This window comes from Mizuhopecten yessoensis, unplaced genomic scaffold (assembly GCF_002113885.1).
Source record: "Mizuhopecten yessoensis strain PY_sf001 unplaced genomic scaffold, ASM211388v2 scaffold431, whole genome shotgun sequence".
Lineage (NCBI taxonomy): Eukaryota > Metazoa > Mollusca > Bivalvia > Pectinida > Pectinidae > Mizuhopecten > Mizuhopecten yessoensis.
In genome coordinates, this window is record NW_018403543.1 from 543907 (window position 1) to 570190 (window position 26284).

The 26284-nt window shown below is 34.6% G+C and overlaps 1 protein-coding gene across 1 annotated transcript in view; it reads left to right on the forward strand.

The window, feature by feature from the left end:
- The window catches only part of LOC110448546 (atrial natriuretic peptide receptor 1-like), a 29108-nt gene extending 3877 nt beyond the window's left edge, over window positions 1–25231 (forward strand). The window contains exons 2-21 of the mRNA XM_021494836.1: window positions 3391–3496; window positions 4596–4746; window positions 6127–6455; window positions 12595–12746; window positions 13121–13193; window positions 13359–13491; window positions 13678–13764; window positions 14006–14149; window positions 14337–14458; window positions 15402–15616; window positions 15803–15916; window positions 16094–16213; window positions 16602–16695; window positions 16926–17153; window positions 17426–17575; window positions 19668–19766; window positions 20413–20504; window positions 22418–22643; window positions 23088–23213; window positions 24236–25231. Of these exons, the coding sequence (XP_021350511.1) occupies window positions 3391–3496; window positions 4596–4746; window positions 6127–6455; window positions 12595–12746; window positions 13121–13193; window positions 13359–13491; window positions 13678–13764; window positions 14006–14149; window positions 14337–14458; window positions 15402–15616; window positions 15803–15916; window positions 16094–16213; window positions 16602–16695; window positions 16926–17153; window positions 17426–17575; window positions 19668–19766; window positions 20413–20504; window positions 22418–22643; window positions 23088–23213; window positions 24236–24264 (2790 nt within the window). The 3' untranslated portion in view covers window positions 24265–25231. The remainder of the gene's footprint in view (window positions 1–3390; window positions 3497–4595; window positions 4747–6126; window positions 6456–12594; window positions 12747–13120; window positions 13194–13358; window positions 13492–13677; window positions 13765–14005; window positions 14150–14336; window positions 14459–15401; window positions 15617–15802; window positions 15917–16093; window positions 16214–16601; window positions 16696–16925; window positions 17154–17425; window positions 17576–19667; window positions 19767–20412; window positions 20505–22417; window positions 22644–23087; window positions 23214–24235) is intronic.
- Window positions 25232–26284: the final 1053 nt, after the last annotated feature.

Below are 26284 nucleotides of genomic sequence, written 5' to 3' on the forward strand. Positions count from 1 at the left end.
CATTATACTATTTTTTACTCAAATTGGTACATATTTCAACAACAAAAATAAATACTATAGACTCAGGTGACCGTTAAGGCCCATGGGCCTCTTGTTACATTTTAACAAATAAATTCGGCAATGTGAAGTCAGCTTCTTCGCACTAACAACCACGTATCACAGTCGAAGTCGGAACAGTTTCTGGACACATAACAACTCTTTAAAAATACCCTATTATATCAACTCAAGCATGATTGTTCTACTTCTAAATATGTGTATCAACAATATTTATAGCAATGTCTATTGATCACTGATTTATTTTTACGTCAATTAAACTTGTTCCCCATGGCAAAGCGTTGTTAGGGTCACCATCGATGTATGGCAAGGTGATTGTATACGTATTGGCGTCGTTAATTAAATCAATGTCTTCACCTTGTGTTAATGTACGTAGTAACGTGAAGCAACACAATTATATGTTATACATAACGTCATTAATCTTACCATCTCGTTGTGGAACAGATTCCAAATATATCGAGGATGATTTTATGCATGAAAACACAGAAATATGTTATGACATTTGTGTCTCTGTTTTGTGATACCAGTTAATTGTTGATATACAAATGTAAGTTTTAATTGAACTACAATGTAGTAATTTTGGTGAACTGATATCTTTTCAATCTTTAACTGTTACCTCATATGTGAGCCAGGTGAAAAACCAGGTCCGAACGCAATGTTGATAAAACGGTAGTGGTATGAACAAAACAAAACTTCATACTGGTGAAATTTCAACTGAATAAAATTCTTCTTAATATGTAGGCCGTGTGATGGGAAAATATAGGTCATAAATAGGTTCTAGGAGTCTTATGAGTTCAATGACCAATTGTATTCCACAACTGACATAATTAGGACATCAGCATGATAATTATTATTAAATTATTACTGAAGAAGAGGGAGAATTTCAAAGAATATTGTCTAAAACGAAGTCTTAATCACTTGTGTAAAATATTAGTCAGTGCAAAATAGCAGTTTCCAAATGGATAATGATCCCCGTCAGAAACAATTTGAAAAAGCGGTACCGGGAAATGTATTTCAGATCTTTTAAAAGCAATGTCCCATACAAAGTAAACACGCCTGGTAGATATACAATTACCCTTCAAATTGCACATCACAACTGACAATTTAATATGTAGTTTAAACATTAAAGAAAGTCTTGATGACGTCATACACTTTTCCCTTAGAAGTTCCTCTTTTTCTAAAGTATTAAATTTTACCGTTTAGTCCCATAGGAAATTAAATAGATACTACTAATATTTAAATTTTTTTCATATTTTGTAGAAAACATTATAGTAATATTGAAGTGCTTCATTTTGTATGATATTTACTGTCGAACTTGATTTATATGAACCTGTGTTTTAACACTTGCTCAGTTCGACAGAGATGAATTGCTTAACTTCTGTCAGCAAAAGCTGATTGTCGGTTTGCTATTTAACTAGCTATTATTCATCTGAAAATGACTGCATGCTACTTTAACATTTTTTGAGATATTTGCAATACGCCATCACGTAATATAATGTTGACATTCCGTAGTAGGCATCGAAATTATGAGGTTTAACAGAGTGAAAGAAGTTAGAGCATTAAAAACTCATATAAGATGTCAAAAACTAAATCCACAAAACCCCACAAAAGCCTATGATTCAATCTTAATAACTATTACTCGAAAGTTGACTCTTCTATTAACTTTTTTTAATCAAATGCAATTTAAATTGGTGGACTGAATTTTATTCAGTGTCTTTTAATTGGGGTTTTGGTTATTCTTCAGAATATAGTGATTCGAAAGCCAGTGACTGATAACAACCACTAGCCGCACTGTGCCTCACATTTAAAATAATATTAAATTGCATGGGAACAAGCTATTATGAGTTGATTTTCAATACAATAAAATGGTGAAGTATCAACTTATTTCTGTCTTATATTGAATTTTTTTCGTGTCTATATTTGGAGTAAGAGACAGAAACTGAGAAAGGAAAAGCCTCGTCGTATGTTTTCTGTATTAGATGTATGAATGAGTTTAAAGTAGGTCACTGCTAGTCAGTCAAATAACAAACCTTATGAAGAATAAGGATCACAAACTCCTTATATAATACTACATTTCCAAATAAGTTCTTCCTTTCTCCAAAACATAGTGATTATTTTAAGATTGAAACAGCAGCGACAAATGTTATTTTATGTATTTTTTACAAAAGTAATCAATGTTTTATAAAGGTGAACGATTCTTTGATGCTGTGTTTCAAAATGTACATGTCCCTGATTACTTATTGCTATGGTGTGAATGTTCATGTGCACTGCTTGCTCAGAATGTTTACATCTCGGGGTTCAAATGAATCTCATACTACGGGTTTATTTGGATTCCTGTTTCTCACCAGTGACTGACGTTCCCCTCACTTACGTTTCTGCAATAGCAGAGTAAACAACATAGTTCACCAAAGGACTTTTGGTATACACAGTCGCCTGTCGTGTCCGGAGGTTTTGTTACTGCTGAACTGAGACTTCTATTGCTACTTTCATGCAAACATTGGACTTTTTTTTTCTTCAAAATTGAATGGTACAGTTAAAGCGACCTCATCTAATGCAAAGTTCATCGAAATTGCTGAATACACTGAGAGCATTTGGATTTTATTCGTTTTTGCAGATATACGCTAAGTCACTAGAATTTCCAAATGGTAATTCATCGGCGGATTACGGAATTAAATTTCATGACCCGGATGGAGTATAACACCTGTGCGTGTAGGTTGCTAAGGTTACGGTGCTATAACATTCTGGTCAGGTGACATTATGGTAAAAGGATGCAAATGAAAGCAAGTTCCCATAAATAAACGGCACACCAATATTCCTCGAGCACAAACAGGCCCGCACGCATATGAAAGTATAAGCTGGGTGGCATTTGTCATGTTCGCGTTCATTCACAGTAGAGGTTTACCGAGTATTCAAATATCTGGAAAATATATATACAATCGCGCTTAAGAAAGAAATCGGTTGAACATAATCATGAAGTTAAATAATTTACAATACAAAAAAGCCGAAAAAATGGATAAATACCATTATTTACATATATTAAACTGTCGCTATTTAATGATATCGTGATTTAGAAAATAATAGTACGGAATACTTTCTCTCTTAATAAGTCATATTATTAAAAACTCGTTATTGATCACAAATACGTATGCTCACTTGAATAGCCGAGTTGACCTACTATTTTCAAAACTAGGAAAACAATACTATTTTCATATTCTGGTACTTGCACTGTTGATTTCCTCGTTTGTACTAGAACTTGAAATTTTATTCCACTATAACCATGTTTCGGTAATAACACTATTGTTTATCCTAGTATATAAATATGTTTTGTTCTTTCAGCTTTTCTTCCATCAGTCACTTGGTTGGCACAGTTTCGGGAACACACCTTATCATTGTTGGCCATCATCGGCGTCCTCATCAAACCCTTCACCGATAACATGTTCAGGTATTTTAACTTTTTAGTGTATCAATAATAAATATTTTAGAATATTTAAAATATATCTCTCCTACTCTTATTGATAAGTTAATCTTGGAAAATAATAAAAACAACACTATACTGAAAATGATATAATGATATTTAGGCAGTAACATGCTAGGATAAAGGGCTACTAAGTTTTGTAAAAATTAATGACCTTTACTTATATTCAAGGTCACAGGGTTCAAATATGTTTAAAACCTTTAAACAACTTCTTCTCAATAACCAAGAGGCCTAAGATGATGCTATTTGACCAGTATCATGCTCAGATGAAGGGCTACCAAGTTTGTTCAAACAAACGACCTTCACCTATTTTCAAGGTCACAGGGGTCAAATATGTTTAAAACCTTTAACTTCTCCTGAATATCCAAGAGGCATAGGCTAATGACATTTGGCCAGTAACATGCTGGGATGAAGGGCTACTAAGTTTATTCAAATGAACTACCTTTATCTATGTTCAAGGTCACAAGGGTCAAATATGTTTAAAAACTTTAAACAACTTCTTCTCAATGACCAAAAGGCCTTGGATGATGATATTTGGCCATTAACATGCTAGGATGAAGGGCTACCAAGTTTGTTCAAATGAATGACCTTTGCTCATATTCAAGGTCAAAGGGATCAAATATGTTTAAATCTTAAAATGACTTGTTCTGAATATTCAAAAGGTCCAAGGTAATGATATTTAGCCAAAAATATGGCGGGACGGAAGGCTATATACTTTCAAGGTCGCAGGCGTCATATGTTTAAATCATTTAATAGATTCAAATGGATCGAACACAGATAATCTGCCTGTAGCTGTGTATTAGTCCACAAGTGTGAGATTAATACCAGGTGAACGATTCAGGCCCATTGGGCCTCTTGTCTTGACACATTTCTTTATTTTCATACATTAAGATACAATAATGCATAAGAAGGATTTTAAGAATGTCATGTTAGCACGAGACGGGCGTATATTGTTACGCCCTGCGGTACTCTTGTTGATATCATTATTTATTATTCACACGATAAGTACTGGTCAAATGAGTACTTATACCATTGCAGCTTTTGTTTTTATTTCCTTTCACATCAGGAGTGCACATAGAATGGCTGGAAGCTCCTCCGACCGAAGTGATATCCAGTAATGCCTTCAACGTGACGTACGCCCTATCCTTGGATTCAACTTTCTACACGTGGGCCATTAACAATGGCTACTTCGGTACTGCTGGCGGGACAGGCTTTACGTAAGTATGACCTCAGATGAGATTTCCTCACACAAAGTAGCGTAACTACACAGTCCTGTGTTTGCATGTGTATGAGTACTAGTAGAACTAGTATAAACATGTACATGCACAATTAACATTAATTGCAATTTACGGGATTTTGCCATTTAAATTATACTCTTTCTCTCTGTTATTGACTTGTTTCGCCTTTATTAGGGCCCCGTATCGGAGATACGGGTGCCCTATAGTAATCACTCTGTCTGTCTGTCTGTCTGTCTGTCCACAAATTTTGCATCTTTTCACTGATGAGCATTTGTTAATGACATGATGAAACAAAGTTGATCATAATTAAACAAGGAGTCAACTGACCGAAGGTCAAGGTCATCGGGTCTAGGTCAAAGGTTAAGGTCAAATTTTATAGCTTTTCACTAATGAGCATTTATGACATTATGAAGCAAAGTTGGTCGAAATTCCACAATGAGTCAACTGACTTATGGTCAAGGTCACTAGATCAAAGGTCAAGGTCAAATTTAGTATCATTTCACTGATGAACATTTTGTTATGACACTATGGAGCAACGTTGATCAGAATTAAACAAGGAGTCAACTGACGAAAGGTCAAGGTCACTTGGACAATGTCAAGGTCAAATATTGTACTGATGAACATTATTTTTATGTTTTTATGAAGCAAAGTTGTTCAGAACTTAACACCGAGTCAAATGACCTAAGGTCAAGGTTAAGAGGTCCAAAGGTTCAAGGTCAAGTTTTGTATTTTTCACTGATGAACATTTTGTTATGATATTATGAAGCAAAGTTGGTCGGAATCAAAGAATAATTCAACTGACCAAAGATCAGGGTCACTGGGTTAAAGGTCAAGGTCAATTGGGTCTAAAGGTCAAAGACAAAGTGGATCTCTGACTTTGACCCTGGCTCTTGATCGAGAAGGTATTTTAAGTGAAATAAAACATATCAAAGCTAACAAATGAGTATTGCACCGGTATTTACATTTCTGTTAGCCTAGCAAATATGGAGGTGGAAGGAAACAAGACTCACATCATAGTACATGTTAAATGTATATTTTGCTTCCTTGTGATTCTTTTTGAAGTCCAAATATCAGACGTCAAGCTCAGCTATATTTGCAGATTGCTTCTTGATGATTATGGCAGATATATTGCCACAAGACGGGGCCCTTACTGACCTGTCAGTGTTCTAGTTGTTCAGGCGGTTCTTGATTACATTCTTTTTATGCTTCCCTTCGTTCTGGTTATAGAAAATGAAACAGTTTGAAAAAAAAATCTTGAAATGTAGAATACGTGATGATGTCATATATTGAACACTGTACATAATTTAAGTCTAGATACATTTTCTTAATTTTAATATGGTGAATCAACATTATTTTCAGTAATGCAACGGCGGCACAGACCTGGTGTGAAAATACAGTCTGCCCAGATTATACGACCGCCACAGAAATCAACTGCTGTGTTCACCATGTCAACGTCCACTCCTGTCCTCTAGATCAGACGGACAACTCTCTGTGTGGACCATGGATTCCAGACGACGGCGCAGTTTTTACTCACTCCCAGGTCCTGGTAGGGCATGTCCTTGTCCAAAACTGGACAAGTTATATACCAGGTCTCGTTCAACTTGGTATTAACTCCATAATAGCTCATTTCAAGGTAGCAGATCTTCACATCGTCCTGGAGGCCAAATCAACTGTTAAACCAAAATCAGGTAAATTTCATTTAATTTTATTATTCCTATTTTGCTTTTACCCAATATTTGACTATAACAATTAGCACAATATTTATTTTCCGGGTTTTAGTTTGAAGCGTAAACACGATGTGTGTCCTTTTTAGCATTAAGAATTTTGTGTGGTTATAATGACCGTGAAAAAATACTATATGAAACAAGAAAATCACTACTGTGAAAAAAGGGAATTTTCGCCACAAATTTCTTTCTATTGTTTGCCATTTTTACCGTTAAAACGAAAGGAAATATTATACACAGGAGCGACAATATTATTAACATGTATAAAGTGATTAGAAAAAGCGGGTTTACAGGCAGAGAATCAAACATTGAGCGAATATTTCAGACTACAAAGTTAGGCTGGGCGTTAAATTTACGCCTCGCAGCATGCAATAGTTCTAATGTTAGGACAGTACTTGTTAAAGGTGAACTGTTATAAAACACTCACAGAATGTTCAAACTCCTGTAAGGGACATTATTGTATCGTGTTGGTATTATTTGATTCGGTTCGAATGAATAGACGTGAATGATTCTTCTAACCTCTCCCGTGATTTGTTGTTGGAAAAGTGTTGGTTCGATTTAGTACCACAGAACCTTTCATTTATATGTATTATAGTGTATAGTGTATTAGTGATTAACAAATAACTTTCACCAAATAAAAGTAATACACAGGAGGATTTATCGCATTGTGTGCGATGTAAAAAGTGTGTATAAACATGTTTGTAATTGAGGGTATAATAGTTCTTATTAGCAAGTATCATGTAATTTTACAAACCAATATTTACATAGTCAGCCCAGTCTAAACTCGTGACGTGCTAATCAGACCTAGAGTGCATGGTTCTGCCAAGAAGGGCTTTCCATTAAAAATCAATCTATTCAATAAAAGAAAGTCATTATACAGAATGCTGTCACATTATGATTGGGAAACGTTTCACGGTAAACATACTTATATAATTGTAGAATAATATTTACGATGTGATTATTAAAAAATAATATACTTGTATATACATTAACAATGAAAATGCTGTATTCAATGGCTTTTTAAATATCGGTGGAAACTTTGTCGATAGATATTTTATCATCGGGGTTTTGATATAAAATATCACTATACAAAAGTTTGTACTTTCTTTTAGCCTGTTGGTGACATAAGGTTCCCATCAATGCTAATGGATAAAAAAAAGTCTTTATTAAAAGTAGTGTTCAATGTGGGTCACCAAAAAATTAATATTTCCCAATTATTAGCTCACCGGGTCCGAAGGACCAAGGTGAGCTTATGCCATACCGTAGCGTCCGTCGTCCGTCCGTCCGTCGTCCGTCTGTCAACAATTTCTTTAAACGACTTCTTCTTAACCACTGATTGGAATTTATCTAAATTTGACTGGAAGCATCCCTAGGTGGTGGGGATTTCAAAATTGTACAAATGTTGGGGCTGACCCCCCAGGGGGCTGAGGGGCGGGGCAAAAAGGGGGCAATTTGGCTATTTTACTTTAAGCGACATCTCCTCTGGAACTAAGAGATGGATATCAACCATATTTGACTGAAAGCATCCCTAGGTGGTGTTGATTCAAAATTGTACAAATGTTTGAGCTGAGGGGCGGGGCCAAAAGGGGGCATTTTGGCTATATTGCTACAAACAACTTCTTCTGTAGAACTATGCACTGGATATCAATCATATTTAATCAGAAGCATTCATGGGAGGCAGGGATTCAAAATTGTACAAATGGTGGGGCTGACCCCCGTGGCGGTTGAGGGGCGGGGCCAAAAAGGGTTATTTAGCTATATTACTTTAAGCGACTTCTTCTCTGGAACTAAGAGATAGATATCAACCATATTTGACTAGAAGCATCCCTAGGTGGTGGGGATTCAAAATTGTACAAATGGTGGGGCTGACCCCCCAGGGGGCTGAGGGCTGGGCCAAAAAAAGGGCAATTTGGCTATATTGCTATAAACGACTTCTTCCGTAGAACTATACCATGGATATTGATCATATTTGGTCGGAAGCATTCATGGGAGGCAGGGATTCAAAATTGTACAAATGTTGGGGCTGACCCCCCGGGCTTAGGGGTGGGGCCAAAAAAGATATTACTTGGAAATGGTTGAGATCCCCACCATATAACCATATATACAATTGCTGAGTATAAGGAGAGGAATGCACATTTGCTTCCAGGATGGCCCTAGCGTCTGGCCCCACCCTTGGAGACTTAAACCCTGGGTCATAACTTTGAAACGGTTAAGATCCCCACCCCAAAACTATATATACAATTGTTGGTCATAAAGAGACGAATGCAGTCATGATATTAGAATTGACCCCAGGGTCTGCCCCACCCTTGCAGACATAACCCCAGGGTCATAACTTTGAAACGGTTGAGATCTCCAACCCAAAACTATATATACAAATGCTGGGCAAAAAGAGACAAATGCAGTCATATTAGAATTGATCCTGGGGTCTGGCCACAACCCTAGGGACCTAGTTTCTGAATCACACCTTGGAAACAGTTGAGATCCCCACCCCATAACCATACATAAAATTGCTGGGCATAAAAAATCAAATACAGATATGCTACAAGGATTGGCCTTGGGGTCTGGCATATTCCCTTTGATCTCATTTGGAGAATATTTTGCCATGATTGCTTAGATATCCAGGTGAGCGATACAGGCCCTCTGGGCCTCTTGTTTATTGATTTGAGCTACCGATTTGTCAAATAATAGTCGACGTAGTAACAATGCACTATATGTAACGCTATCATAAAGTCAGTTATAATATTTCGCAGATTTTGATAACGGTGAATTTTACAACTATTGTGTTAACGTCATATATTGAAAAGTCAAACTTTCCCCATACACTTTTATCAATAATTTCCAGATTGAATTAAAATGTTGTTTTGAAGCATACGATGAAATAATAAATAGGGCTTGCAAAGAGTAGCTACTTACCTTATATTTAACTTGAACAGCTACACCAAAATAAAAGCCAAAGTCCGGACAACCATATTCTACTTTCTATAATGAGTGATATAAATACTGGTAAGATGCTTCTATGTCAATAGAAACGGTTTGCTTTCAAAGGAACAAACGTTACGATCATATTAAGATTAATCTTATGTTCTTGTTTTTGGAAGTGGGAATGCATTTTGTTTACATACCTATATTGAAGCGAACTAAGTGTGATTTTATAAATACCTTTTTCATAATTTAATACTTTCAAATCCACCGTATTCAGTTTAAACCTTGTATAAATCATATATTAAAAAAACTTGCGATGTATTTCATACTCCATCATATATGATAATGTCCGACGAAAATATATATTAAATTGCATGCTTAATTATATATAAACCATAATATTTCTTTGTAGCAGATCAGCTTGGTTGATAAATAATTTTTTGACCATACTGTTAAGTTATAATGATTTGGAATATGCTTGTTTTGGTGGGTGGAGATGCCTTTTACTTAATATATACTTATGTACACTAGCGCAATGAATATATTAGTAGCGCAAATAGAAGGGTCGCCTAATGTTTGTTGTCACCGTTCTTTGAACTTGACGTATATGTGTTAATATACCTTAAATGCGTATAGGTTTAATATTGAAATGTCATCGTTTTATAAAGCACTTGATTTTAAATGTTAGAAAGTTACCAATGTAATCCTTGAAAATGTTCACTATTCATGTTTATTTGCATTACTAACATTTTCCTGCTGAGCCTATACAAGTAGGCGATATCGTACAACAATGTATGAATCTCACCTCCGAGCTTACTTAAGGGGAGTGTGGTGGGACAAATCAGCCAATTGAATCATTCAATACGTAGTGGAGTGCCGTGTAAATACTTAACAAATGGTGAGAGTCTCTGTTAAGGACCAGCTAATGGTTTCAACTAAATATGCATAATCAGTGTAACAAAACTGTTTGAGAGATAGGGAGTTCATTTATTAATTGTTCCAAATTTCTTAAACCATTTCAGTCATTTTTCGTTTACCATGGCGTATTTGACAGTACAAAAAAATAAATAAGTAAATTAAACAAATAATAAATAAATCCCCTCTTTTAACTTCCATTCACAATCGAATTACATAACACTTCATTTCACAAATATTACGTTAGTTTACATTATCAACGTTTGCTCCGTCATGAATATGTTTATGATCTAACTATGATGTTATCTATTAACTTATTTTCATATATCTTTGCATAAACTGTTCAGCTTACCTCCTTGCAGTTGGTCGATACGCAAGTGCCTTAAAATAATCACGCCGTCTGTCTGTTTGACTGTTCATCCACTATTCAAAAACACCCGGCGTCCGTGGTTCGTCGTCCGTCCGTCGTCCGTCCTTAAACAATTCTTGTTATCGCTATTTTCTCCGGAAGAACTAGAGGGATCTTTCTTAAATTTTATTTGTAGGTTCCCCTTGGTCCTAGCTGTGCAGGGCAATTTTAGAGACTAATTGGATAATTAACATGGCCGACAGGCAGCCATCTTGGATTTTGGTAGTGAAAGTTTGTTATCGCTATTTCTCGGGAAGTACCAGAGGGATCTTTCTCAAATTTTATCTGTAGGTTCCCCTTAGTCCTAATCTATGCAGGGCAACTTTTGAAACGGATCAGATAAACAGCATGGCCGACAGGCAGCCATCTTGGATTTTGATATTGAAAGTTTGTTATCACTATTTCTCAAGAAGTACCAAAGGGATCTTTCTCAAATTTTATATGTAGGTTCCCCTTGGTCCTAAGCTGTGCAGGGCACCTTTTGAGACTGATCGGATAAACAACATGGCCGACAGGCAGCCATCTTGGATTTTGATAGTGAAAGTTTGTTATCGCTATTTCTCCGGAAGTACTTGAGGGATCTTTTTTAAATTTTATATGTAGGTTCCCCTTGGTCCTAAGCTGTGCAGGGAAACTTTTAGAGACTAATTAGATAAACAACATGGCCGACAGGCAGCCATCTTTGATTTTGATTTTGAAAGTTCGTTATCGCTATTTCTCGGGAAGTACTAGAGGGATCTTTCTCAAATTTTATATGTAGGTTCCCCTTGATCTCTCCTTGTGCATGTTATATTTTGAGACTGATCATAATATCAAAATGGATTAAAAGAAGAACTAAACAGATCTTTCTCATATGGCAATGATCGATTCTATTTCTTTCACATTAAGTACTGTACTAGTAAATATGTGAAATGACAAACTCACTTTGAAGGTTGGCTTTCATACACATCAGTATTAAGTTTAGATCAAAAGTTACCTCAAGGTGCATTTACTGTTAACATGACTCGATCAAACAGATTAGAGGAAAGAAGAACTAATGAAGATGGTACAAAGGTGGGCGCCAAGATCCCTCTGGGATCTCTTGTGTTTTTTATGATAACATTAACGATTGCATGTAAACATTAAATCTGATGTGATCGTCATGAAGGAACTCTTAAATTAATTTTGAAAATGTGCATTCAATGTTAAGGTCATTGTTGTACTATCAAAGCTTGCTTTTCTTTCAAACGATATTGGTTTGGACGCATTTCAGAACAAATATTGTGCGTTGATCTTCACTGAAGGAACACCCCTATTAGTTTTAGAGGAGCATGACCTTTAAGTCAGGCAATATGACGTCAAGATCAATGGTACTAAAAATATTTTTTATCAATCTCTAGCAAAATTGTTTTTGTTATATTTCTCAACAGATTTCCGTGAAAGTTATGTATGAATATAATTTAAACGAAATTATCTTGACAATATGTTAAAATTTCTTTTATTTCGGAAAGCATTAATTCATAAAAAGGATAAATTCCGCGATAAAATATCAGTCGTTTGTCAATGTAAACATAAAACATGTGTAAGTTGTACCCGATAATGTTTCTGTTGTGAATTGCACCTTTGCGTTTGGAAAGAAATTGCAAAATTAAGTATTTAGAACTATTTTGTAATCATTTCAAGATATATAAAAAAAAAAAACACAGCAACAATGTTCTCAATTCTCTAACCCACCTTAAATGTTCATCTCAGCGGGGCTTGGCGACCAATACGTTGTAGTTTTAAAGTTTTTCTTCTGTTGTAAATTTATCAGTTTGATGTCTCTTTAGGTTTAAATAAGTTCAAGAACATAATTTGAGTTTATTTTCCTGTATATAGAATGTGGGAATAGTGCGTGCGAGACTGAAGACGGTGAGGACTGTGAAACCTGCCCAAAGGACTGTGGAACATGTCCCCTCAAAGACTGGCAAATCGGGCTGATCGCATCGATTGGCATTATCCTTTTGATAGTGGCCATTTGCACGGTTCTAGTATGTGATCTACATTTGATAATACTAAAACAATACATTCGAATAGCTTATGTACTTAGTTTTACAATGATTTACGAGCTTATTAATACTAGTATATATTTAATACCCACTGTAAAACAGGAGGGAAAAATAAAGAGTTCTCATAGCTTAAATTATCCGTAAGTCCATTTAAATACTATAGCAGATAGAAAATGGTTCTAAATATCTACATATGTTTTTGCTGCAGATGTGGTGTGTTAACTTCATATCACTTAGAACAAAATGTCCTAAACCCTGGTCAGGATTTATTCTCTCATTATATTTTTACAAAACAATGTGCATGTTTCACATTGTAATAGAATGTTTGTAAATTATAGTGTAATTGTATATTTCAGTATTTCCAGTACCAGAAAAGGAAGTTACTGTGGGACGAAAGTTGGATATTACCGTACGAAAGAATCAAAGAAGGTAATAGTATTGTTATACTTGTCTATTAAATCGAACGATTCGAAATCACTTTTGGGAACTTCTTATCATTTTGACAACCTTGTTCGTGTTATTTTTAGATGCATTCAAATTATGTTAAACTTTACACATAATAAATAACGCGAAAACAAAATCATTTTCTTATAGATGCAGGATTGCGAGGGGCGTTTGGAAGTATGGTCAGTATGACATGTGGAAGCGGGCAGGATATGACAGGACAGTCCAACAATATGGCCATGTCTGCAATGAGGAAGCAAGTTTTTGCAAAGACGGCTATTGTGTTAGTATTCATCAGTTAATATAATTTTGTTATTTTTCTCACTTGGGCAATGAATACTTTTATTAGTATGAATAGCATCAAGCCATTCAATAAACTTCAAAAAATGCAAAATACAATGTTACCGCTGTTAAAACAAAGACGATTATGGTAATACAGAATGCACTTTTTTCTTTTTTTTTTCTGTAGAGATGGACGAACTGTGGCTGTACGAAATATAACAAAAAAGGATTTTTCTGTTACTGAAACAATTCGATGGGAGGTAAAAAGTGTAAGGTAAGAAATCTTTCTTAGGAAATCATGGTGAATAGATTAAAAGATACATATCTATTCCTTGTGAAACTTGACTGGATCCACAACCCCAGCATCAGTTAAAGCAAAGTTAATAGATTATTTGATAAATTTCACTATCCGTTCTTGTAACATAAAATGTAATATCATTAAACATTAGCCATATTTCTCAGCGATAAGTTTTATAATAGAATATCTTGTAATATATTTTTGTCATTGTCTACAGGGAACTAGACCATCAAAATATATGCAAATTTGTTGGTGGTTGTATAGAAGTGCCTAACGTTGCAATTGTCTCTGAGTATTGTCCAAAAGGGAGCATAAGTGACGTCCTACTCAATGATGAAATACCACTCAACTGGGCTTTTCGGTAAGTTGTAAATAAAAATACACTTTTTAAATAAAATATTGGTTGACAATGCTACATCTTCGCTGGAAAATATTTTTTTCCTCTGCCTAATGCATTATTTATTTATCTTTACATCGCATGATAATCTCATTGTAAATCAATTCGTGCAAGGAATTATATTTATTATTGATTTGATTTTGGTTTGTAGGTTTTCTTTTGCTGCTGATATTGCAAGAGGAATGGATTACTTGCACTCCAAAAAGATAATGCATGGCCGACTGAAGAGTAGTAATTGTGTAGTAGACGACAGATGGACCGTCAAAATATCAGGTACAATGACGTAGGTACGGTATATAAACTTGGAACGAAACACGTATTTGATGCAGGAAGAAAACAGTTCATATTCACTGCGCTATTTTGTTTATTCAAGACTCATCAGTGATAATAAAAGTCAAAAGCATGATTATCTATATATTAATTGTTCCAAAAAAATGAAATAAATGGCAAAGGTCATATAAAATCCTTTATAACGTTGTTAAATCTCACTTGTGGTTGCAAAATATATTTTGATAAAAACAGCAAATATTTCGTTTAGACTGTACCAGAATATATTCAAGTTACAGAGGTGACGGCCAACCTCTGAAACTAATCGTCAGCTAGAGTTAAACATTCCTTGACGTTAAGTAATCACTAGCAATCCATACATAGGGCGAGGAAGCGCCTGTTCCTTTAGAAAGTTGACGCTGTAAAGTAAACATTTACTGAACTATTCATCAAATTAATACTCACACTTCAGTGGATAATAAGTAGAACAGCATTAAGTGAAATGTATACAGAGAAATATAAGTATATCAATAATCGCGATGTTCAATTATTACTGGGCGATAAATACACTGTTTAAATACTAAGTACACTGATTTTGGAGTAGACAATTAATGGACTAATATTATATCAGGTGCAATAATGTAGTGGACCTAAGATTGGAAGTATGCAATGGATGATAGATAGACTTTCAAAACATCATTTATCGTTTACAATGATGTAGTGGACGACAAAAAGGAAATGTACAATTAGGATACAACTGTAAATTCAATGTGATATGTTGGATTAAGATTGAGATAACAACCTCCTCAAGTCTATAATGAATTCATTCAATTGAATGAAGTCATTTATTACTCAAAAAACACTTGTTTTGCATATTATAAAAACCACTACGTCGACTTGTTCTGCATTTTTGCATTAAAACCTAAATATTTAAATCGCCTAATCACAGATTATGGATTAGAGGAGTACAGAAGACAAGATAAAGTCCTGACGGAAGACGATGATGACAATGAAGCAGACGAATATTACAAAACAATGCGAGAACGTGTTTACAAGGCACCAGAAGTGTTTGGCTTCGATGAATATGAGGCGACGGCGCTCATCGATATGTATGCGTATTCGATCATACTCATAGAGATAGCGACCAGAAATGATCCATACGAGGTTTGTATAGCAATAATAATTCACATAGCGATCGTATTTAGCCGTACACGAATGTACAAAGATATATACCGAAACTAGTTTTGATAAAACTATTATACGTGAAAGGTAATAACTTTCCTCAGAAAAGAAAAATAACTTTATTTATTTCAACATTCTTTTTTTTCTTAATTGTTTTGCACTTTGTAGGATGAAGATCCATTCGATCTACCTGCTCGATGGAAACCACCTTTACCGGATCTTTCTCGCGAAAATGCAGAAGATGCAGACAGCGCGTGCCCTTGTCCAAAACAATATATTCAGGTACAAGGCATTGCAATGATGATGCACGTTCAAGAAACGTGTACAGTGTCACATGTTAAACTTTGGTTTTCATGAATTTACATCAGATGTTATATTTGTAATTGGTAATGAACAATTTTGATGTAAATATTTCGCTGTAAATCTATTTGAAAAGATAGTGAATTTGATGTTTTGCAGCTGATTCAGGATTGCTGGGATGACAACGCGTCAAAACGACCTTCGTTTGAAAACGCCAAAAAAGCCTTACATGTCATGAATCCCAACAAGATGAGCCCGGTTGATCTAATGATGGCAATGGTATTTACGTGCTTGTTTGATTGGTTTTAGAGAATCAAAATCCTCAACTTGAGCTAATGTACCTACTCAGTGGATGTGTATTAAAAAAAACTACGAAAACGTACAGGATAGCAAATCTAAATGCATTACAGAGATTGTTATTAACATAGCACTATATGTAACAATGTATTCAACCTTAAGATACCTTCGTTTAACTATATGCATTGCACACATTTTTTTTTCAGGAATAAAATCTCGAGGAATGTGTTTTTTTCTGATAAACATTGTTAATGCGATCACGACTTTATTGTATATTGCCTTATTTCATTGATCATGTATATGGCGACATTACCTAAATAAAAGAGCATGTACAGGTTCCGCTAACATTTTCTTCACAATTTTTCATCAGATGGAGAAATATTCAAAAAATTTGGAGGTAATAGTTGCTGATCGCACACAAGACCTTATACTGGAAAAACAAAAAACGGATCGCCTGTTGTACAGTAAGTATGATACTATTTCATGTAAGGTATATGTTCCAAATGAGTTAATTGCAATGGACACCGACTCTTACTTTTGTTACACAACTAAAGCCTTGATAATTACCAGAACTGTTCATAAGTATTTTAGGAAACTTAATGATTTATGTGTTATCGTATGTAGTCCATTTTAAAATAACGACAAAACTTACCTTTAAAACACACTTTTTCAATCCACTGTTCCTTACTGTCAGGTATGTTGCCTGTAACGGTCGCGGATGACCTGAAGTATGGCCGAACGATAGCTGCTGAACAGTTCGAGGCGTGCACGATCTACTTCAGCGACATCGTGGGGTTCACCAATATTTCGGGCGGAAGCACGCCGATGCAGGTGGTGGCTTTGCTGAATCACCTCTACATCACCTTTGACGGCATCATCGACAAGTACGACGTCTACAAAGTGGAAACGATCGGAGATGCGTGTATGTTGGGTCTGATTTAGTCTTGTTAGTGTGTGATATACTTTAAGAAGACATTGAAGTTTTGTGAACTATAAATGTTCATCCGATAGAACTCGCGTTTAATTCATTTTTTCAACGCTGTAGAACGTATCACGAAAGTCATATATGTTCTTAAGGATTATTTAAATTTCTGATTAATTTAAAGACAACTTCAATCCTATTTAGAGTTAATGGTAATGTTATTCTTATGTTTGGAATATAAATTTTCTTTATACTCTTATACATATTCACAGATATGGTTGTATCAGGAATACCAAACAGAACGGTGTTTCATGCTCGAGAAGTAAGCAATATGGCTCTGGACTTGGTTGCCGCATGCAAAGTGTTCGAAATTCCTCACCGCCCAAACGATCCACTCAGAATCCGTGTCGGTTTACATTCAGGTAATTAAGTCCCCCAAAACAAAGTTTTGGGGACTTATTGTTTTTACTCCGTTTCTTATTATTATTATTTTTATTATTATTATTCTGTGTTCTTCTTCTTCTTCTTCTTCTTCTTCTTCTTCAGCCATGAACTTGTCCGGAGGTTTTCTCAGAAACTACTGGGCGGATAATCATGAAACTACACACATATACTCATTAGAGGGTCTAGGTGTGCAACAAGCTATTTTTATCTCGACCGGAAGTCCAAGATGGCCGCTATGAATTTTTGAAATTTTTGGGAATTTAACATTTCTAAAGGTGTTCGCTAAGGTTAGCCAATGTCACCTATCCTATTTTACATGTTTTACATATATTTTCCAATGCATTCCAAATTTGGCATATAGGTGTATGATGGTACCGCAAACACAACTATGACATCCGTTTTCTAATTAAACAAAATGGCCACCATATACTGGTTTCTGATTGGTCGAAGCTCCGTTGTAGTTCGATTTAGTTTAGATTTAGTATGTATGTGTAATATGGCATTGCAAACTCAACTGCGACATTTGTTTTCTAATTTGACAAAATGGCCACCATATACTGGGTTCTGATTGGTCCAAATATAGATGTTGTCTGATTGTCCCCGGAATCGGTACAAAAGGGTTTTGAGTGATGCCGAACACAATGGTAACAGTTTCGAGAAGGTCAGTTGTCATGGTAACGAAATTGGGGCCTCTGATTGGTCGAAATTTAAATGTTGTCTGATTCTGCCCAAAATTGATACATAAGGGTTTTGAGGGATTCCGAACACAATGGTAACAGTTTCAAAAAGCTCAGCTGCCATGGTAACGAAATGGACCCTCTAATTGGTCGAAATTTCGATGTTGTTTGATTCTACCCAGATTTGGTACATAGGGGTTTTGAGGGATGCAGAAAACAATGGTAACAGTTTCGAAAATGTCAGTTGCCATGGTAATAAAATTGATGCCTTTTATTGGTCGAAATTTAGATTTTGTCTGATTCTGCCAAAGATTTTAAGTCCAACAGGGGTTGTTGGGGGGCTTCTGTAACGGCCATCCGTTACAATTAGTACTAGTTATTATAAATACTCCATCCTTTTATTTCAAAAGTGTATTAGCTACATTGATTGACATAGAAATCGAAGAAATATGTTTTCGATAAGTTAGATTTTATTAACTAATGCGATGAAATGTTTACTATTTCTAAAGAACCCATTAAAATTTAAGAGATAAACATAACCAAAAATTCATAACCAAAAAATCATTGACTTTCTCTAAGGTTTCTTTCAGTGTGAATGGCACACAAGGTACTGGCACGGTACACGCACATGTTTAAAGTCTATGACGGTGGAGTCTTATTTACTTTACAACCAATAGTATGTACTAAAGAGATCTGCGCAGCGTAATCGTTATATATTCCAATCAATATTTGATCGGTACCACACCAACATACTTAGTGTTTCAATAAGATTTTATAGATCTTTCATTCGTATGGATTTTGGCAGATTACACAGTTTAAATTTGCACTCCTCTCGCGCCATTTAGTGTCCTCAGTGTCGTCGCAGAAACAGCAAACGTGTATGAATTGCAACCTCATATGGTATTTGACCTTCAGCATTAACATAGCTCTTGTTTGACCAAGGTTAATATTTATATAAGTTCACAAGGATTGAGAGATTGAGCATCGAAACGTCACAAGTTCCTATAAATATGATTTGCTGTAATATATCGATTACTTGGTTTTTGATGGGCTTTCTGTATCTTATTCAGAAGACCTATATTTTCTTTATCTAGTAGTTTTATATTTATGGTATATATGTATTCATTGTTGTATGTAATGCGTGAATTACCAGAGCTAATTTGGTACTTTCTCCACGCCTGTAGATTCAGAAAACTACAAATTTAATTGGTCAATTGATGTGGAATCGTTACTTCTTTATCAATTTCCCTAGGGCCTTGAACTATTTAAAAATTTCTTTACTTTTAGCCTGTAAAACTTATCTCGTTGTAACAGGCCCTGCCTCCTTGTGTTGATTAGCTGTTCAATTTATAAAATAAAACCCGTACGTCAAGATTACTCCCTTGTGTTACAGGTCCTGCCTGTGCGGGAGTGGTTGGACTTAAGATGCCAAGATACTGTTTATTTGGCGATACGGTCAATACGGCAAGCAGAATGGAGTCGAACGGAGAAGGTAAATCGTCATTTATATCAGATATTTTGTCATTATGCCATTGATGCAAAGAAGTTAGATATTGGCCCCGCTATATTGTATGGTTTATTCCTTTAGTCCAACACCCGATGATATACAATCTGTTTTTACTTTGCATTTTGATCATTTACCTAGCTAGTACAAATTCATTAATACATCAAAATTCAGAAGTTTATCTAGTGTGTTCCCTAGTTTACCTAGTGCGTTCCCTAGTTTACCTAGTGTGTTCCCAAATGTACCTAGTTTATTCCCTAGTTTACCTAGTTTGTTCCCAAGTTTACCTAGTTTGTTCCCAAGTTTACCTAGTTTGTTCTCAAGTTTACCTTGTTTGTTGCTAACCGATACACAATATGTTCTCCAGTATACCTACCTCATACATACCATTGATATGGAAAGTGGTCTTTAGGAAATTCAGCTGATACAAAATCATTCCTATACTACACTTTTTCATTCATCGAACTCATGCACAATAAATAATATTCAAACTATTTTAAAAATTACCGCACTACCACAGTAATCATATATTTGTTCATAATAGTTCTCTTGTACAATATTCTGTACTACTACAAGAACTGTTACCCCTCTGCTGCAACAATCCTTGATATACAAACCGTTTTCTGTTTTACAGCGTACAAGGTACATATCAGCCAGACAACATATCAGGAACTGAAGACATGTGGCGGCTTTAAGTTCGACCTTCGAGGAACTATTCCTGTTAAGGTTAGTAAACTATGTTTATTAGATGAGGAGATTGGATATCTCACTGACTACTATTTATTTTATTTGTTTATCCCCCGCCCAGCGAGGTTGGCGGGGGTTATACAAACGGGTTCCGTCCCTCCGTCTTTGTGTCATGTTACCGAAGAAACAAATACATAAAAATGTAAAATATGTCTAGAGCCTATGTCATCGAGGTGCTAGACTTGACATAATGACGTATTCCTAGCATTTCAGCCGTTGATTCACAATACAGGGTCAACCATGGTTTAAAATATTTCGCTAGGTGGCCTACAGTTGTTACAGCAACTATGGTCAAACCACCGTATTAACCATGGTCAATTCATAGTGTTACCATCAACAAATACTGGCCGACTATTCTTTTGAACATTACCCAAGTTTAAATGCGGTCAGTCACTTACCTGGGTGATTTGGTAATGTCTTTTTGTCACACACGCTCTATCACTCTTTCCCCCGCCCTCCACTCTTGGACGTTTTGAATGTCTTTCACATTTCTCTCTGGGGATCTGAATGACTATGTCCCTATTTTCGTTTTTGCTTTTTTAACATTTAGTTATTATATCCTGTTCTCTCTTTACGATGCATGCTATGGTTAATTATTCATGTTTTAGCATAACATAAATAAAGTATTTGAGGCTATATGTTTCTGTATATAATAAAATATTATTGAGAGAATGTTAATACATTTAGTTTAAACTTTGTTTTATTCACATAACATATGTAATACATAATACAAATATGATTATACATAAATAAATTGGAGACAGAAACAAGTGGTAATACACTTATATAAATCTGTTACCTTTCATCGAAACCAACATGATCAACTATAGCTTAGGGATAGTGACGTGAATAAATTACAGGGGAAGTTAGAAGAGAGTTTGGGAAATGCAGTGTAAAAATATGGTACATGTACAAAATACGTTATATTCATAAAATTAGTGTATTGTGGTCAAGAAAAATCTTTCTGTTGCGTCATCGTTAATACACTTTATGATTGATTTTCATACTGTTTCAAGGAAGGTATATATATGCATATAAGTAAGATATAAACAAACAATCTGCATTATGATGCTAACATAAAATATACTCTATGATAATCATAATCATGTGGATGTTTTTTCCATACGCGGACAGTCGTTGTGATAGACTGTTCACATTCCATACACTATTGCTGATCGATTGTTCGTCACATCCCGTGCCTTAATATGTCATTCTCCTGTTCTTTCTTGTCCTCCTGGTATATCCGTTTCCGCTAGACTGTTTGCATCGGGAAAGACCATCCACATGACCTACTTCACATACGTTATATGTTATCATATGAATACAAGGGTCATTGATTAAGAATCTTATTCAAAGACGTCACCTACATGATGTCCATTGAATGACTTTCTTATTTAAAAAAAAACCCCGTCAGATTAAACACTAGCTAGAAATTCCTGAAGCTACGAGTTAGCTCCCTTCCGTTGTTTACATCACCTGGTATGACCAGATGCGGTGAATTGAATATCTTTATATTGGTATTGAAGGGAGAAATAACTGAATAATGTTTCCTTACAATTCGTCATTTGAAAAAGTAAACATGAATAATGCTTTAGAAGATGCAATTATAACCTTGTTAAGAACCATCAGTCGAATTTGGATATTAAGTCGTGTACCGTCCCTTAAAAAATCTTCTTTTAATGTCAATACATTCTGTTTTGTTAAAATGAATCCTATTGTAATATCACAAACAAATCACCGTATTACCTACAGCTAAACAATAACGAGCTTAAGTACATGAAGGGTATTTTAGAGAAATGAGGGTTTTTGTCACGTATATATATATATCTCGTAAGACACGAGTATTTTTCCAATGAATGTTAAACACATATCATCTTATTTCATAAAATCAGGGAAAAGGCGATATGCAGACGTGGTGGTTACTAGCGAGGGATGAAAATTATGAAAAGATACACGGAAAGCTGTCTTCCAAACCTCAGGTATCCAATGGAAAGATAAACGGAAGCACAGATAGCTTGAATAAAAGCCTTGGGAAATCGCAAGACGTAAAAGCAGCCGAAACAAATGTGAATGGTTTAGTAAAGGGGGAACAGGTATTCACGCCTGTTGAATTGCCAGGTAAAAATACAATTTTACGTTCTTGCATTAAATATTTTCATTTTCTTTTTAACATTTTTTTGTTGTTTAGAAATTGCATGAATATCAATAGATTTTACGTCCAAATCAATTTCAAATGGCATGCTTACTATATTTACATATTTCACCTCTGGCTGTCGTTGTATATCCTACCAATTGAAAACTAGCATCAGGAAAATATAAGCCTAAAACCTATAGGAGTAAGAACTATTACATGTGAATGTTTTCTGACCGGAGACTGTTTGGTATTTCCATAATGTTGTTAAAGTAATAGGGAACCAACCATGGCACGACGTCAAATTCAAATTATAGCATGCCTTCCATACTTTTGTAGCATTGTTTGAATGGTCAAGAGTAATTTTTCTTTCAAAATTGTAACCAACAGTACCTTTTTGAGAGCATTCATTGATCATTATACTATCACAGATGCAACAAAAACAAGGAAAATCAGCAACATCAGTACTTCAAATGACTCGGGATACAACGAAAAACCTGATGATGACCCCGCCAATGTTCATGAGATTATTGTACAGAGTTGTGAATCCCTTCGAGGTATGTTCAATTGCTTGGTAGCTAGCTAAGTTCTTTTCTGGGATAACCAAGCATTCCAATCTTATCGAAAATAGGTGTTTGATACAAATTATAGCGATTTCCTTTATGCATGCTTTGTGCATGTTGTACGTTTTGCCAAACTTTGTTAGAATTGTTGATATATGTGTGATTCTTTTATTGAATAAGAAGCAGGTCTGATTTCTTGTTTTATTTCTGATGCATGCATAGATCATCTCATGATTCTTAAATAAGTTTGGGTGTATGTATAATGTCGCATGTTTAATATCCGAAGATATTTCTATAAATTGAAAATACATGATATCTTATCTTTTACGGACAGTTAACAGATGACTTCCAGCTTTGAGCGGTGTATACTGCAGAACGTTTTCTGTTGAGGAAAAATATCACAATCAACGATCACATCGATCACTAGTTGAAACAGATCATAAGTAAAGAACGCTTTGGAACATAGACCACATGTTGGATAGTTATTCTAATTAAACAAAACAGAAAAGGTTGAATATTTTAACCAGCTGTACCTAATTATTTTGAAGTAAATTAAAAAAAAAATGTCACTGTCATCACAGAAGGTCCTAAGTCAAAGTCAAAGTAGAAACGAAGATATCTATAAAAATAATCATTGTTCAGTACATGATCCATATGATTATCATACAGATACAATTATACCTAGTATCCTACACAAGTTAAATAACATTCATAGACAGATTTGTATTTATTGTCGAGTTCATGGCAAAAAATTTAACCATGGATATATTGTTAGATGTATTTATGGTCCCTATACTATTTCAGTTCCCTAAAATGACTTAACAAGTTGAGAAAAATGGATTAGGAAGCTTTGAAAACCGATTTTGATTGACAATTATAAAATGAGACACGAACATTAGACTTAAATTAGACTGTAGTGTCGCACTAAGACGACTGTCTTCTGCAGTTACATTTAAACACAATTTATATGGAAAATGAATATATGAAATATTTGTTAATTCCATTTCATTTTCCAGAGGTTGCAGACACTGATGCAGAGCCATGACGAGATAAAGATGTTTGTGAGAAACACTTTATAATAAACTGCAAAAACGTTGATTGCAAAAAGAGGATTATACTATTACCATTGCAGACGATAGTGAAGTTTCGTGATGGATATTTCCAAAACATGTGCTAGATGTATATACACATTGAACATGTTTTAGATTAGCGATACATTTGGTTGTGAACAAATAGTGAAACTCTTAATACTGCTGCCTTTCGTTTGTTGACTTCGATCCGTCATAGTGTTATAAATCTAGAGTATTTTATGTCCAGCTGTTGAAACAAAGCATGTGCTAGATGAATACACACACTGAACATGTTTTAGATTAGCGATACATTGGGCTGTGAACAAAGTGTTAAATTAGTAATACTGATGCCTTTCGTTTGTTGACTTTGATCTATGATAGTATTATAAATCTAAAGTATTTTATTCCAGCTGATGAAACAAACCAATCTTTTTCAACATAATTACTACCATATATAAAAAGTATGCTGGGCAAAGACACTTGATAGGAGGTTTGTTCATAAGAGAGCAAATATTTAATATGTGTATTTCACTCATTTAAGAGTAGCAGTTATCTCACTTTAAAATTTCTATATTCAGTTATTCAATAAACGTTACTTTAGGATATGTTAAAGACCGAATGTGATTAAAATATATCTATATCAGATGGAGCTATTTATGATTAGAAAATTCATATTTGTATACAGTCATGTTGATAATCTTCAAAAGAACACGACACACTTTTTAAAAGGACAAAATGAACCCAAATTATTCTTAGGATAAAAAAGCAAGATCATTGTGAACCGGAAGTAGGACAGTTTTGCTCCCGTGACGTATGTGTAATATTCAGAAAGACAATTCAGGTTCGAATCTATGACTTTTAGAGAAATTCATCGCATAACATTAGCAGTTTCTTGTATTCTGACATGGAAAACCATTGTGAAATTTATAATTTGAAATCATTTTTTTCCAAAATTCAGATAAAAGTCGTGATCTGTACTTAAACCATTAAAAATTCTCCCGTGGATTTACCACATATTATTCACTACGAAACTAGACGTGCATTTAAATAGTTCGAAATTAATAAATTAAATGTGTAAGAACTGGTAACAGAAAGGTAAGTATTTAATTTGAAAGAAGTTAATTGAAGTGAATAATCTGAGAAGAAATTACTCAAATTATAGATTAAACCAAAAGTCTGCATTTAACTGTGTTCAATTTTAATCAATGAAAGTTATCAAAATGAAAATGATGTATAATTGTAATGGTTCTTGATAATTTGTTGTTTAAATTAAAAGAGGCTTAAAAATAGTTATAACTTTGTTTTAATCAGTTTTAAGAAGAAGTATCACCTCTTTTCTTAATGGTTCGAATATTTATTAAACTGACCATAAAGAATGATATAACATTCTTTTTAAAAGATAGAAATGTAGGGCATATTGACAAAATGGGGTGCTGGGATATTTGTTACTGCTTCACATGGTATCTTAAATATGTCACTATATAACGCAAAATACAGCATACAGTAGACGTATTTTGCTGTCGAGGCCGTTTTGATTTAGTTTTTTTTTATATATTAATGCTATTGTAGTATGTTTTTATGTTTCAAATTGTGTTGCTGAAACGGTTGAAACCACTTGTGGTTTACATTTATATGAAAATTATTTTGCTGTTGCCATTTTCGAAGATGATGGTGGTAGTTTATGAAAAAACGTAAAAGTTCAAACGATTATCAGTACAGAAGCTGTTTTATTGGATATTTTAGAAATCTGTAGCTTGAAGACTTTGAAATGTATTTAAATGTCAGTAATGATGTGCTACAAATTCGTTTCCAAATCTGTTTGAACTTGGTGCATATTTAACTGATTACGTAATGAAAGGACAATCATGTTGTTATTTGTTATGTTAGTAAAAATGAATTCCATCTATCTTATGATGTCTTTTGTTTTAACTAGTCATTTTAAAACAAGTCATTTTACCACACAATACTACAAATCTTCATGATATAGAGAAGTTA